At 53.8% G+C, this 13,687-nt stretch overlaps 2 protein-coding genes across 7 annotated transcripts in view; one reads left to right on the top strand and one right to left on the bottom strand.

Annotated features, from left to right (window-relative positions):
• The window catches only part of SMIM17 (small integral membrane protein 17), a 29,685-nt gene extending 26,160 nt beyond the window's left edge, over positions 1 to 3,525 (bottom strand). For 4 of the 6 annotated variants that reach the window (XM_058530439.1, XM_058530435.1, XM_058530441.1 and 1 more), the window contains exons 1-2: positions 3,468 to 3,525; positions 1,137 to 1,247 (exon numbers count right to left, since the gene is read on the bottom strand). The gene's annotated coding sequence lies outside the window, so the exon portion shown is untranslated. Of the gene's footprint in view, positions 1 to 1,136; positions 2,477 to 2,812; positions 2,859 to 3,467 lie in introns of those variants that run through there. The other 2 variants (XM_058530438.1, XM_058530436.1) reach the window with 2 other exon arrangements.
• Positions 3,284 to 13,196, top strand: LOC131397473 (zinc finger protein 883-like). Its single transcript, XM_058530392.1, has 4 exons — positions 3,284 to 3,327; positions 7,683 to 7,774; positions 8,154 to 8,319; positions 8,710 to 13,196. The coding sequence occupies exons 2-4, from the start codon at positions 7,742 to 7,744 to the stop codon at positions 10,434 to 10,436; spliced, it is 1,926 nt and encodes a 641-aa protein (XP_058386375.1). The 5' UTR covers positions 3,284 to 3,327; positions 7,683 to 7,741; the 3' UTR covers positions 10,437 to 13,196.
• Positions 13,197 to 13,687: the final 491 nt, after the last annotated feature.

Here is a 13,687-nt window from a genome sequence, read left to right as displayed (position 1 = left end):
TCTCTTGAGATTCCTGCTCATCAGAGGATGCAGAAATTCTAAGTATTCATATATTAGGCATCCACTTTCTTATTTCTTAGATCAGCCTCACCCGCACCACTCAGGGGGAAAGAAAAAAAATAACTCCTGCTCCTTCTTGACCCAAATCTCTCCTCCCCCTTTCCACACACTTCTGCTCACACCAACCTCCCTGAGCTACACTGAATTCAGCAGTGAGAAAATGCCAACTTCACACCTCCCTCTCCTTCTCCTCCAATTCTTTCCACCTCTCAACCTGTCTGTAAAGCAGGTGATCGCCTATAAATAAACATCCACATTCCCTGTAGGCAGCTCCTTAAAGAAATTTGGGCAAAAGGAAGATTCCCCCTATGAATTTTCATGCCTCGGGAAAACTTTATTGGGTAAATGAGTATCTATGGTAAAGGGGATGGAAAATCTACTGAGCCTCCCAGGGTGGTGGTATGCTGGTGGGAGTAGGTGGGTGGGGGGAGATGGATGGGTGTAATTTCCTCCTAATATTTCTCCCTGGTCTTGGGAGACCAATAAACCCCAGGGAAACTTGTTCTGATAATAGACATGGAGCATGGTTGCACTTAAACCTCACATCAACCTTAGGAAGTGATAATAAAATTATTATAATGATAATGACACATAATAGAACCTCCTATGTGCCAAGAACTTCTCTAAATGCTTCACTGCATTACTTCATTTGTTCTTCACAACAACACTATACGGTAGATACTATCCTTGTCCCCATTATACAGATGAGGAAACGGAGGCGCAGAGAAATGTAGTCACTTTCCCAAGGTTCCTTACCATAGCAGTGGCAGAACCAGGATCTAAACGCAGCCAACCACCTCCAGGGAGCTATTCCCCGACGCTGCCATTTGCACCTCATTGCTCAGAACCTAGTCACATGGCCACACTCAGCTGCAAAAGCGACTGCAAAACGCAGGCAAAACTTAGGGGTTCTAGCACTGTGGTAGAAGTGGAGACTAGATATTGGGGAACAATGAGAAATCTCTACCTACCCCTCCCCTTGGGCTTCTTACATGCAGCTAAGAACCAAAAAGTCAGGAGCACACAGACCCTCCCCCAGTGAAGGGCCAGACTGTAATTAAGACAGGCGTTCTTACCCATTGGTGGTAGGAGTGCTAGCACGGAAATCATTCTGGGAAGGTGTATCCATTAGCGCTTGCTCTGCTCCGGATAGATAGTGTCTCCAACACCCAGCTGGTGTCAGAGAACTGGTTGGTGGTGTGGGGAAAAAACACACATGTTGGAATTGGTGTCAGAATCGGAAAGTCTAGCCTCCAAAATCTGACAGCATCACCTCTGCAACCTTCTATTAGCCAACGCAAGCTACAGGACAGCCCAGATACGACGAGTGGGAAGAAGAGTCCAGCTCTTGATAGCCAGAGCTGCAAAAAGTGTGTGGCCATTTTTAATATCCAAAATGACAAAATTTTAAAAGGAAAGGTGGAGGGGGAAGGGGAAGAGAAAAGAAAGGGGTAATAGAAAAAAAACCCAGCGTATGGAAGAGGCAGTGTGAGATCCCCAGTCCCAGGACCACACAGGTGCCCCCAGGGCAGTGGCCGCAGCCTTCAGGGCAGGCGAATTCTGCTCTGTCCATCCCTTCTTTGTCAGCTCCAGGATTTTCTAGCTCAGATCCAAGTAGAGACAAAAACACAACCACACACTACCCCCCATCTTGCTGACCCTGTCCTGTGGCCTTTCCCAAATTTATTATACCTAAGCCTCTTCTCCTGCAGTTAAATGACATATATGTGTGTCAAGCATTTCTCAGGGGGCCTGGCACATAGCACACACTCAATAAATGATAGTAGTAGTAAGAGTTGTAGTGTACAGCTAGGGGCACATCTCATAGACACATGGCGAGGATTCAAGGGGTTAATCCACATCAAGTGCTTAGGACAGTTGTTGGCACTGAATAAAGACCCGATAAGTAGTGTTAGAGCTATTGCTATTGCTGTTGCTGGGGGCATTTTAAGAGGACCGGCCAAACTTACAAAATACAAGAGAAACTTAGTATATATACCAAAAACAGCTAAAGCTTTAGAGCTGCACCATCCAGTTCGGTAGCCAGTAGCCACACGTAACTACAAAAATTTAAATTAATTAAAATTAAACACAGCTAGACCTTCAGTTCCTCGGCTGCACTAGCCAAATGTCAAGTGCTCAACAGCCACATGTAGCCAGTGGCCACCATATCAGACAGCACAGACACAGGACACTTCAGTCAGTACAGAAAGTTCTACTAGACAACGATGCTTTAGAGGGTCCCAGTGCCTACTGTAAGAACTTTATGCGAACTAATCCGTGTATCCCACACAGCAACCCTATAGGGAAGTTTCCTGACTCGCAATCTCTTTATAGATGAGGAAACTGAGGCTCAGAAAGTTAGGACACTGGTCCGAGGACACGCACTGGGATTTGAACCCAGGCAGACCTGACGCCAGAGCTCCTGCTCCCACCCAGCTCTGACCAGTCACCTTCTTCTTTTTCTTTTCAGTCTTGTCAGGCGATGCCCTTTTCTTCCCTTCTCCATCCCCTCATCTTCCTCCCACCCCTCTTTCCCCTCTCCTCCCTCCTCACCTGCTCCCCCCCATACCCCGCCTCCTGCTCCTCTCTCCCCTCTCCTTCTTTCTCCCCCTCCCCCTCCCCCCCGTGCCCTCTCCCACCCCCTCCTCCTACGCAGTCCTTTCCTGCCATCCCCTTCTCCTTAGCCCCCTCTCCCTCCTTCTCCCGTCTTTCCCTCCTCCCCAGGTCCGTTCCCTCCTCCTCTCCTTACCCCTCTCCTCGCTCTTCGTTCCCACTCCTCCTCCTCGCTACACCTGCCTCACCTTCTCTTCCTCCTCCCTCCTTGCTTCTCTGCCCGCCTCGCTCCTCCCCTCCTCCTCCCCCCTCCCCTCTCTCTTCCCTCAGTCTTCTCTAGGAGCCCCTCTCCATCTCCCCGTTCCCTTTTCTCCTTCCTCCTCCTCCTCTGCCTCCTCCTCACCCCCTCCATCTCCCTCCTCCTTTCCTTGCTTCCTGCTTCCCCACTTCCCTCTCTCTTCCCTCCCACTCCTCCCGACTCCTCCCTCTTCCGCTCTCCTTCTCGCCCCTCTCCGTCTTTCCACTTTCCTCTTCCTTCTCCCCTCGGTCCTCGTCCGCCCTGTCGGCGCGCGGAGGCGTCTGGGAGCGCGGGGTGGGCGTGGCCTCGCGCGGCGCGGGGGCGGGGCGGGAGCAGCGAGGCCGCGCAGGCGCAGACCGCGCTTTCGCCAGCCGGACCGCGGCTGGAGCCTCGCCGACGCGCGGTGGCCGCCGGTGAGTTCGCGCCGCCCGCCGGGCTCGCTGGTCTGTCGCGTTTCGTCGTGGGGGAGGACCACGCATCCCGCGGGGGGACCGCGGAGGGCGCTCTGAGTCCGTGCCCCTCCCCGCCCGGGCAGTGGGTCCGGGGACGGCACCTGTGCCGAGGCGGCCGCTGTTCTCGCTGTTGTCGGGTCATGGTCGCGGCGGCGTCCTCCGTGCGGGCGCGAGCTGCTGCTTCGGGCGCGTGTGCTCCCAGCGCCCCAGACGCGGGTCCCGCCCCCGCGGTGCCCCGTCCCCCGGGCTGTCGGGGACGCAGGTGCTCGGCCCGCCCGGGAAGGCCGGGCACGCGCAGGGGCGGGCCCCGGGGCCCGTGGCTCCTCCAGCCCCCGGCGATGCTGGTGCATGCGGAAGTTGGAGAGACGCCCTCTTAGCTCAGTAAACCCTTACGGTTGCCCGACCCGGTACCCACTATGACTCACTCATTTTGCAGATGAGGAAACTGAGGCACAAAAAAGAAAAGGCCCCCACAGTGCGACTTAATAACCCCTTAGGAAGCCCTGTGCGGGGCAGCATTCTAGGTCTTGATCTGCATTGATTAACTTAATCCTCACAAAAACCCTATCAGGCTGGGGTATTATGTCCCTCAGCTTACAGATGAGAAAACTGAGAGGTTAGGTGACCCGCCCAGGGACACACAGCTGGGGAGTGGCAGAGCTGGGATTCGGGGCTGAGCCCTGTCAGAACAGTGGTCTCCAAGGTGGGGTGTGCGCCAGGCCACGCAGTGGATGCAGCCAGAGAAGGTTACAGCTCGTGTTCGTGGGTCCTTCCAGTCTGAAGAGAGAGTGATTCAGCTTTACACCTTAATTCTAAAATGCATATTTTTTTCACACTTGAACATCTTGGAAATTAGGATGTGTCTTACCATTGATGGTATATTGTTTAACTGGCAGATTTTTTTTTCCTTAGATAAAATCACGGTTTCTTTCCATTGATGGTCTTAGTGTCAATGAAATACGGTATTTAGTAGAAGTAAACACACACACACACACACACATATATATGATATTTGGTGTAGTTATGTAATTATGGTATTTAATGTGAGTGTATATATACACTTTATGTTCATGTATATACGGTATCTAGTATGTGTCGATACACACCTTATTTACAAGGGTATATGGTATTGAGTGTTCATACACTCAGACATGCATATATGGTATTTGGTGTGTGTAAACAGTGTATATGCCCATGTCTGTGGTATGCAGAACAGTGATATATGTGTAATCAGTTTACAGGTATTTTACACAGACGTATATATGGTATCTAGTGTGCAGGATTACACGTCATGTACAGGTATACATGGTATTTAGTACCGTAGCACACAGATATAAGGTCACATACATCTTATATACACATCGATGTGGTATTTTGTGTGTGACTGGCCCACATCGACATGTATATATGATATTTAGTGTGTATGCATCTTGCATACATGTCATATGAGTTCATATCTACCTCGTGTGCATGTATGTGGTATTTAGTGTGTGAGTACAGCTCATATACACGTATCCGGGGTATTTAGAGTGTGTGCACCTATATACTTGTACATACAGTATGTTGTGTGTGTGTGTACCTGTGTATTCGGTATTTAGCGCTGCAGTCCATGCATATAGGGCACACGTATTTTGTACACAGATATGCTCTCTAGTTTGCATCATGAACATAGGGTGTTTCGTACTGTGTACTCCTGTGTCATTTAGAAATAAACGCCCACAGGTTGCTGCTGGGCTGTTTTCTTTTTTCACCGATTGGGGTTTATGATCACAAGAGCTCGAGGGGAGATCTGGAGCCATGTCAGGGTCGCTAGTGGGCAGAGAGACTAGTTAGAAATGCAGGTTCCCAGACCCTGAATCTGACCAGGTGGGGTCGGGCAGGGCCCTCGGCCCCAGATGACCTAAAAGGCCCTGTTCCCCTCGACCTTGGTCTTTCCAGAGTTCCTTTTTGTAATGTAAAAGGGCCTGTTGTCACCGTGGAAAATCAGTTTGGTGGTTCCTCAGTAAGCTGAACACAGAATTACCACGTGACCTAGCAATTCTACTCATAGGTATATATCCCAAGAACTGAAAACAGGGACTCACATAAATAGTGGACGATGGCATATTCACAATAGCCAAAAGGTGGAAACAACACACATGTCCATCAGCAGATGAACTGATAACAAAAGTGGTTTGTTCATACAGTGGAGTATTTTGCAGCCATGAAAAGGAGTAGAAGTGAGACCCACTACCACATGGGTGAACCTCGAAAACATCATGCTGAGTGTAACAAGCCAGACACAGAGGGCCACATAGTGTGTGATTTCATTAGGCAAATCCATGGAGACAGAAAGCAGATTTGTGGTTCCAGGGGCTGGGGAGAAGGAGGGCTTGTTAGTGGGCACAGTTTCTTTGGGGTGATGGAAATGTTCTGGAACTAGATAGTGGTGATGGTTGCACAACATTGTGAATGTGCTAAATGCCACTGAACTGTACACTTTAAAATGGTAAATTTCATGTTATGTGTATTTGACCATAATAAAAGGAGGGGGACTTATTGTGGACTAAATCCTATGCAAGTTCCTGGGATAAAGGTTAATAAGGGGAACCCCAGTTTATTGGGGGGAAATGTCATATATACAGATGGTGATAATAAATAACAATAATAATAAAGCATGTATATATTCCTTACCATATGGAAGGTGTTATTTTAAGGGATTTACTTACACTAACTTGTTGGAACCTCATAATGACCGCCTGACGTGGTTACCTTAACCCCATTTTCCAGATAAGGAAACTGATGCACAGAGAGGTTGAGTCACTTGTCCAAAGCCACACAGCGGCTAAGTGGCAGAGCTGGGATTTGACCCCAGGTATTTGGCTCTTGCAGCCTCACAGTTCACAGGCCCAAGGTGACAGTCGCAGGCAAGGCCCAGGTCAGCGCAGAGGAGCGCAGCCTTGGTTCTCTCTAGAGCCCCATGAGCTGGGTCAGAGATGGTGGCTGCCCCACTTCTCAGATGAGGAAACTGAGGCAGCACAGGGTGGGTGAGGGTGTGGTGGACGCTGTGAAGCTGGGGACTGATTTCTCTGTCCCTGGACCTTCATCCTTGGGGGCCTTTTCATCAGGTGGCAGAGCTGGACCCCATGTGTAAGCTGGGCCTGGGGCAGCGGCCGGGGCCTGAACACTTGGGTCTGGGAATGGATCCTGGGTCCACAGCCTGGTGGGGGTGTCTAGGCAGAGGGGGCCTGGGTCTGATCCCACCTGGAGAGGTGCCCCACTCCCCATTTCCTCAGCCACATGGGTAGTTGTTATGAGAGGTTCGAGGATTCGATCGGAGATGTAAAAGACACTTTCCACTCCAAACAAATGGACTGAAGGTATATTTTATTATATAGAGGATAGTAAAGGCGACAGTCTGCAAACAGGTCCGAATAGGTCAAATAATAAGAGGGAAAAAACACCAGCTCGACTGGAAAGGGAAAACATCCACATTGGCTGAGATAGCAGCAGATCCGAATAGGTCATATAATAAGAGGGAAAAACATCAGATCGATCGGAAAGGGAAACACCAGATCGACTGAAGGGAAATGACACAAATCAACCGGAAAGAGAAACACCAGGTTGACCGAAAGGAGAACACATCAGATCAATTACTTCATATCAAATCAGTTAACTTCACATCAAATCAATTACTCACAATATCCACGCCCCACTGCCGGGAGAGTCCTGTCAATCGACGCGGCTGGGCAAGGATCACACGTCCTGGGCAAGGTGTCCCTTCCACAGGTGGAGCTCTCACCAGGTCTCAGTTTCCAGCAGTTTATATAAGCAGTTACAGAGTTTACAGAGCAAGCATCTAGTGTTCCCATGCACAAATGGTTATCTGTGGCGTACGTGCACTGAGCCCCTTGGCTAATGTCCCAGCCCAGTAGGTGTGTACGTGCATTGTTCTCTTTGGTTATCGTCTTAGCCCGGCACAGATGGCCAGTCCATCCCCCGCTACGACACTCCAAGAGCCCTGAAATGTTACAACTTGCAACTCTCTCTGTGGGAGAAAGGCCAGTTCCCACCACACAGAAAGCAGCTTTGTATTTCTTTGTGTGCTGGTGGCTATAGGTCGATGGAGCAGCCAAACATGGCTGCACTCATGTCAAGACAGTAGTGTGAGCCCGTGTGGTGTGTCTGCTGCGTCTCTGTGTGTTTCTGTGGATGGGAAGGGGGGTGGGGTTGCCTTTGCTGTGTGTGTGTGTGTGTGTGTGTGTGTGTGTGTGTGTGTGCATCCAGGAGGCAAGGCTAGGCCTGGTTTCTCACTGTCCCCCCCCTCCCTCCTCCAGAGCCCCATCAGCCCCCAGACTCAGCCCCCCATCCCCTGGTCACTGTGGGCAGTGGAGGGATGGCCGCCCAGCTGCTGGCTGACGAGGCCCTGGTGAGTAGTGTTGTCCCCTAGTCCTTCTCGTGGGCGTCTCAGGCTGGGTGGCCAGAGAACTGAATGAGCCCCTGCATGCCTGAGCCCTCTCCAGGGCCTGCGTCCCTGTCACCTGGGCCAGGCGGCCATGAGTATGATGTTATGCGGAGTCCTGCAAGTCTTCATAGAGAACCACCGAACCTGGCGATGGCCTTGTGGACCCCAACGCAGCCTCAAACCCCGAACCAAGCCAGTCCCAGCGCTGTAATGTCATCGTAATCACAGCGCTTACCATGTGCCGGGGACGGTGCGGGGGGGGGGGGGGGGGGGTCCTGCTCAGGACCTGCCCGGGACGACCCACTGAAGCCAGCGCGAGCCCCCCCCTCCCCGCACCTCCCAGCCCCGGGCCTGGGGGATGCAGGCGTCCTTGTGGTTGCAGGGGCTGGTGACGTTCAAAGACGTGGCCGTGGACTTCACCCAGGAGGAGTGGCAGCAGCTGGATCCGGCCCAGAGGGACCTGTACGAGGACGTGATGCTGGAGAACTTCCGGAACCTGAGCTCCCTGGGTGAGGGGGGTGCCTGGGGAGGACCCTCGTCCTGGTTCACAGCCGTCTTCTCGCTGTGTCCTCACACGAAGGAAGGGCTGAGAGGGCTCTGGGGCGGGGGCCCTTGTATAAGGGCACTGATCCCAGTTGTGAGGGCTCTGCCTGTATGACCTAGTCACCTCCCACAGGGCCCACCTCCTAACACCGTCATCTGGGGGTTAGGATTCAACATGGGAATTGGGGGGCTGAGAGGGGACACAAACATTCAGTCCATAGCCGCAGGCCTTAGCCTAGAGCCCTTAGGAGGTGCCTGAGGGGGCTTCTCTTTGCTTTCCCAGCCCCCAGCCCTCACCTCTCCCAGCTCCGGGAGCAGGTGACGTGGGCGACGTTCGTGTTTTCGGTCTCCTTCAGATTTGGAGTCCAGGCCTGAGAGGGACGCCCCAGAGGAAGCTGTCCCTGCAGGAGCAGCCCCGGGGCTGGCCCTGGAAGAGCTGGGAGGGGGCTGCCCCTGGCGCTCTGCGTCCGGAGAGGCCGGGACACCTTCAGGATGCGCCCCTGCAGAGCGTCAGCCGGGAGACCCCCCGCCAAGAATTCCAGAAGGGACAGGGCCCCACAAGTGTGACCCACGGGATCCTGGCTGGGAGAGCCCCCGGAGAGACGCCGGCGGCGGCGAGAAGCCCTGCTTGTGCCGGGAGTGCGGGGAGGCCTTCGCGGGGCGCGCCGAGCTGGCGCAGCACCAGCGCGCGCACGCCCAGGACAAGCCGTTCGCGTGCGGTGAATGCGGGCGACGCTTCCGCAGGAACGCCACCCTCGCGGTGCACCGGCGCGTCCACACCGGCGAGAAGCCGTTCGCCTGCGCCGAGTGCGGCAAGGCCTTCAGCCAGCGCGCCAACCTCACGGTGCACCGGCGCATCCACACGGGTGAGCGGCCCTACCGGTGCGCCGAGTGCGGCCGCGCCTTCGTGCAGAACATGCAGCTGGTCGGCCACCGGCGCACGCACACCGGCGAGCGGCCCTACAAGTGCGGCGACTGCGGCAAGGCCTTCACGCTCATCACCAACCTGGTGGACCACCAGCGCCTGCACACCGGGGAGAAGCCCTTCGCGTGCGACGTGTGCGGCAAGCGCTTCACCAAGCGCTCGGCCCTGCTCGGGCACCAGCGGGCCCCCACCAGCGCCAGGCCCCACCAGTGCGGCGTGTGCGGGAAGGCCTTCCGCAAGAAGTCCGACCTGGTCAACCACCACCGCGCGCACACGGGCGAGCGGCCCTTCAAGTGCTACGAGTGCGGCAAGGCCTTCGCGCAGAGCATGACGCTGGTGGAGCATCAGAAGACGCACACCGGCGAGAAGGCGTACCAGTGCCGCCAGTGCGGGAAGCGCTTCACCAAGTCCTCCGCCCTCATCCTGCACGAGCGCATCCACACGGGCGAGAGGCCCTTCCGCTGCGCCGAGTGCGGCAAGGCCTTCAACCAGAACGTCCAGCTCGTGGTGCACCGGCGCAGCCACACGGGCGAGAAGCCGTTCCAGTGCGGCGCCTGCGGCAAGTCCTACAGCCAGAAGGGCTACCTCACCGTCCACCGGCGGACTCACACCGGGGAGAGGCCCTTCGCGTGCCAGGAGTGCGGCAAGGCCTTCAGCCAGAAGGCGCACCTCTCCATCCACCTGAGGATCCACACGGGCGAGAAGCCCTACCGGTGCAGCGAGTGCGGGAGAAGCTTCCGGAAGGTGTCGTTCCTCTTCCAGCATCAGGCCATCCACAGCGACGAGAGGCCCTTCCAGTGCGGTGTGTGCGGCAAGGCCTTCGTGCGCAAGTCCACGCTGGTCCAGCACGGCCGGATCCACACGGGTGAGAAGCCCTATCAGTGCGGGCAGTGTGGGAGGGCCTTCCGGCACCAGCCCACGCTCGCGGCGCACCGGAGGATCCACACCGGGGAGAAGCCCTACGAGTGCAAGACGTGCGGCAAGGCCTTCCGGCGCATCGGGAACCTCACCTGCCACCAGAAGACCCACACGGCCGGGGAGGTGCCTCCCGGCAGGCCCAGCACAGCGAGAAAGTCTTCCTCCAAGATAACTCCTCAGATAAGGCCAGCTGACAGCGTGGGCAAGTTTCAGCCTCCCGGCTCTTTAGAGTTAACTTAGGGACCTCAAGAGATGCCCACAAGGCTTGTGTCACATTCCGGAGAATTCGGTGAGGACAGGTGACAGCACGGCCTGCTTCATGGGTGTGCAACCTGTGCAACCACACAGGGCCCACACTCGGTTTCATGCCCAGCTGTAGCCATCTCAGAATTCTTAATAGTCTCAGAACAGAGGGCACCATATTTTCATTTTGCACCAGGCCCCAAAAATCGTCATGGGGCCCAGGGGAGAGCAACCCGGGGTTAGACCTGGTTTTGCATGGCCCACAAGGTAAGAATGGTTTTTACATTTTGAAATAAAACAAAAAGAATAGGAGACAGAGCTTATATGGCCCACAAAGCGTAAAATATTTACCATCTGGCCCTTCACAGAAAGTTTGCGAAGCCTGGTCATCAACCAGCAGTTATTGGTGGGAATTCCAGACCCTTCTTCAACACGCTCTGGCAGAGTCCCTGTTTGGTTTCATGCCTCTCGGTGGTTCCCTCCAGGTGGGCTTCTCGGCTCCAAGTGGAGGGGTTCCAGGATGGGATGGCTCCTCCTTGGGTCTCCCCTGCGGCACCATCCTTTTGTTTGTCTCTAGGCCTCATTGTGGCTCAGGCCCGCGGCTGCCCTTGGTCCTGAATCCCACCTGCTTGGGCCACGAGCCATCTGTGTATCTGGCACTTGATCGAGAACGGAATAAACGCGATTCTCTGTTCGATGGCTGCCTGTTCACCACACGGTCTGGGCGTCTCACGCCAGGAAGGTTTTCTCAGTGGGACATTTTCATAGCTCAGTTTACTCACTCACTCTCATTTTCTAGGGCTGCCATGGCAAATACCGCAGACTGGGGGCCTTAAACAGAAGAAATCTATTTTCTTACGTTTTTGGAGGCTAAAATTCTGAGATCAGGGTGTGCACAGGGCTGCTTTCTCCTAAGGCCTTTCTCCTTGCCTAGCAGATGGCTGCCCTCCCGCTGCCTCTTCACGTGGTTGTCCCTCTGCCCGCGTGCGCCCCAGTGTCTCTCTCCTCATGAAGACACCAGCCACTGGATTAGGGCCCACCCATATGACCTCATTTAACCTAATTATCCCTTTAAAGGCCCTGGCTTCAAATCAATCACATTTGGAAGTTACCGGCAGTTAGAGCTTCAACATATGAATTTTGGGGATTCAATCTATAATAACCCCAAATGGCTAGAAATGTAAACTTTTATAACTGTAGCTTATGTCTACATGGCTTGGCAAGCAGGAACGGAGCACCCACCTTGCACTTTGGGTGGCAGGTACAGCCAGTGCCCCCAAACTCCTCACTTCTTCCTTCTTGGTGGGGAGTCGGTCCTGGGACGCAGTGGTCCTGCCAGAGAAGGCACTTCCTGCTTGCATCCAGGAGGGGGCGTGGACCGCTCCTCCCTTGTGGAGGGTGAGGAGAGGGATGCATCCAAAAGAGGTTGGGCCTTTGCCACTTGCCCTTCCCCCATCCGCCACCTGGATGCCAACCCCCAGGGCGTCTCTGGAAGCAGTGGGTTGAAGATGGTGGAGGGAGCTTGGATCCCTGAGTCAGCCCGTGGAGTAGATCCTTGTGATTTGAGAGAGGATTATTGTTCTCTTGTGATTCTGGAACTTCCCAGAGATTCCTGGCCTGCCCGGGAGGGCTCCCTGCCGCCTCCCAGGGTTTCTGCAGGAAGAGCCTCCTCTCTCCATCCCAGAGGCTGTGGGTCTGGCCAAGCCGCCTGGTGCGCCGATCCCAGGCCAGGAAGCCAGGGCTGCGCGGGGCAGGCACCAACCCGGAAGACGCCTTCCTCTCATTCTGGGGCAGGCTGCTGGGTTTCTGAGGGTCTGGTGGGGTCTCCAACAGTGGGGCAGTGTCCAAGTGGGTAAGAGTGGAAGGGCCCCCTCCCTCCAGCCTGAAAACTTGGCCGAAGGTGGGCGGAGAGCCTTGTCCAGCTGCCCACGCTGGGGCCAACTGGGGAGATCAGCAGGGCTGGGGCGACGGTGTATCAACCGTGCCTTTTGTTTTCTGGGGCTTTGACGTCTCGGGGCCTTGCTGACCCTGGAGAGACTGCCCCCCCAGGGTTTGCTGATTCCTAGAGATGGGAAACTACTCACTGTAAACACGCTTTTCAAATGCCAACCAACCCAGAGCCCACAGCCACCACCGCCACGGCCCCCCCAGCCACTCCCCCACCTTCACCCCCCAGGGCAGGTGCCAGACCACTCCGGGCAGCCCCCATGCCCCAGAGCCCCTGAAGTGACTCCGACCAGCCGATCCTAAGCCTGCTCACCCGTTCCTTCCTACCAGCCTGTGGATGTGGGCCTAAGGGACACAGGTCGGACCCAGTCTCCGGGGAATGTTAGGTCCAGAATGGAATGGGCCGGTACCTCAGAAACTCAGTCGCGTGTTCACAGTCCAGTCAGCGAGCATTTATTGAGTGCCTACCGCTCACTCTGTCATTCAGCAAACACTTAACACAGCGCCTGCTGAGTCCTGGGAAACAACAGTGAGCAAAATGGGCAAAGCCCAGAGCCCTGCACTCATTCCGGTGAGGGAGGCGGATGACAGAGGGAGGATGGGACCAAGACAGACCACCGGGGGAGGGAGTTGCAGTTTCAAGGGGCGATGGGGAGGGTGACACTTAACAGGGACCTGGTGCATTCAGGGTGCTCCTGAGAAACAAGCTGTATCTTTCCATATGTCTCATCTAGATCTTACTGTAGATCTTATTATAGATCTTATTTATATATATCCTGTTATATATCTCATTGTATATATAGCGTATTATACACACCACATATCATATATCTTATTTTATATATTATACATGTATAATAGTGTATATTATATAGACATTATATTAATAAATAATATATTAATGTAATATGTGTAATATATTCTAATATATAGTTATATGTACAGGCATACCTCAGAGATATTGCGGGTTCTGTTCCAGACCACTGCAATAAAGTGAATATCACAATAAAGTGAGTCACACAAATGTGCTGGTTTCCCAGTGCATATAAAAGTTATGTTTACACTATACTGTAGTCTATTAAGTGTGCAATAGCATTATGTCTACAAAAACAATGTACATACCTTAATTAAAAAATACTGTATTGCTAAAACATGCTGCCCATCATCTGAGCATTCAGCGAGTCGTGGTCTTTTTGCTGGTGGAGGGTCTTGTACCAAGTGCAGTAAAGCGAAGCACAATAAAACAGGTGTGCCTGTCGATAGTATATATAAGTATACACATTAAGCATGAGTAGGAGAAA

The sequence above is a fragment of the Diceros bicornis genome, chromosome 34 (genome assembly GCF_020826845.1).
Source record: "Diceros bicornis minor isolate mBicDic1 chromosome 34, mDicBic1.mat.cur, whole genome shotgun sequence".
Classification (NCBI taxonomy): domain Eukaryota; kingdom Metazoa; phylum Chordata; class Mammalia; order Perissodactyla; family Rhinocerotidae; genus Diceros; species Diceros bicornis.
The sequence above is the reverse complement of the archived record's forward strand: the minus strand, read 5'-3'. Positions and strand labels throughout refer to the sequence as shown.

Coding starts and splice junctions, on each gene's coding strand:
- LOC131397473 (XM_058530392.1), top strand. CDS start 7,742: ATGGCCGCCCAGCTGCTGGCTGACGAGGCCCTG. Junction 7,775..8,153: donor TGCTGGCTGACGAGGCCCTG/GTGAGTAGTGTT, acceptor CGCACCTCCCAG/CCCCGGGCCTGGGGGATGCA. Junction 8,320..8,709: donor CCGGAACCTGAGCTCCCTGG/GTGAGGGGGGTG, acceptor GGTCTCCTTCAG/ATTTGGAGTCCAGGCCTGAG.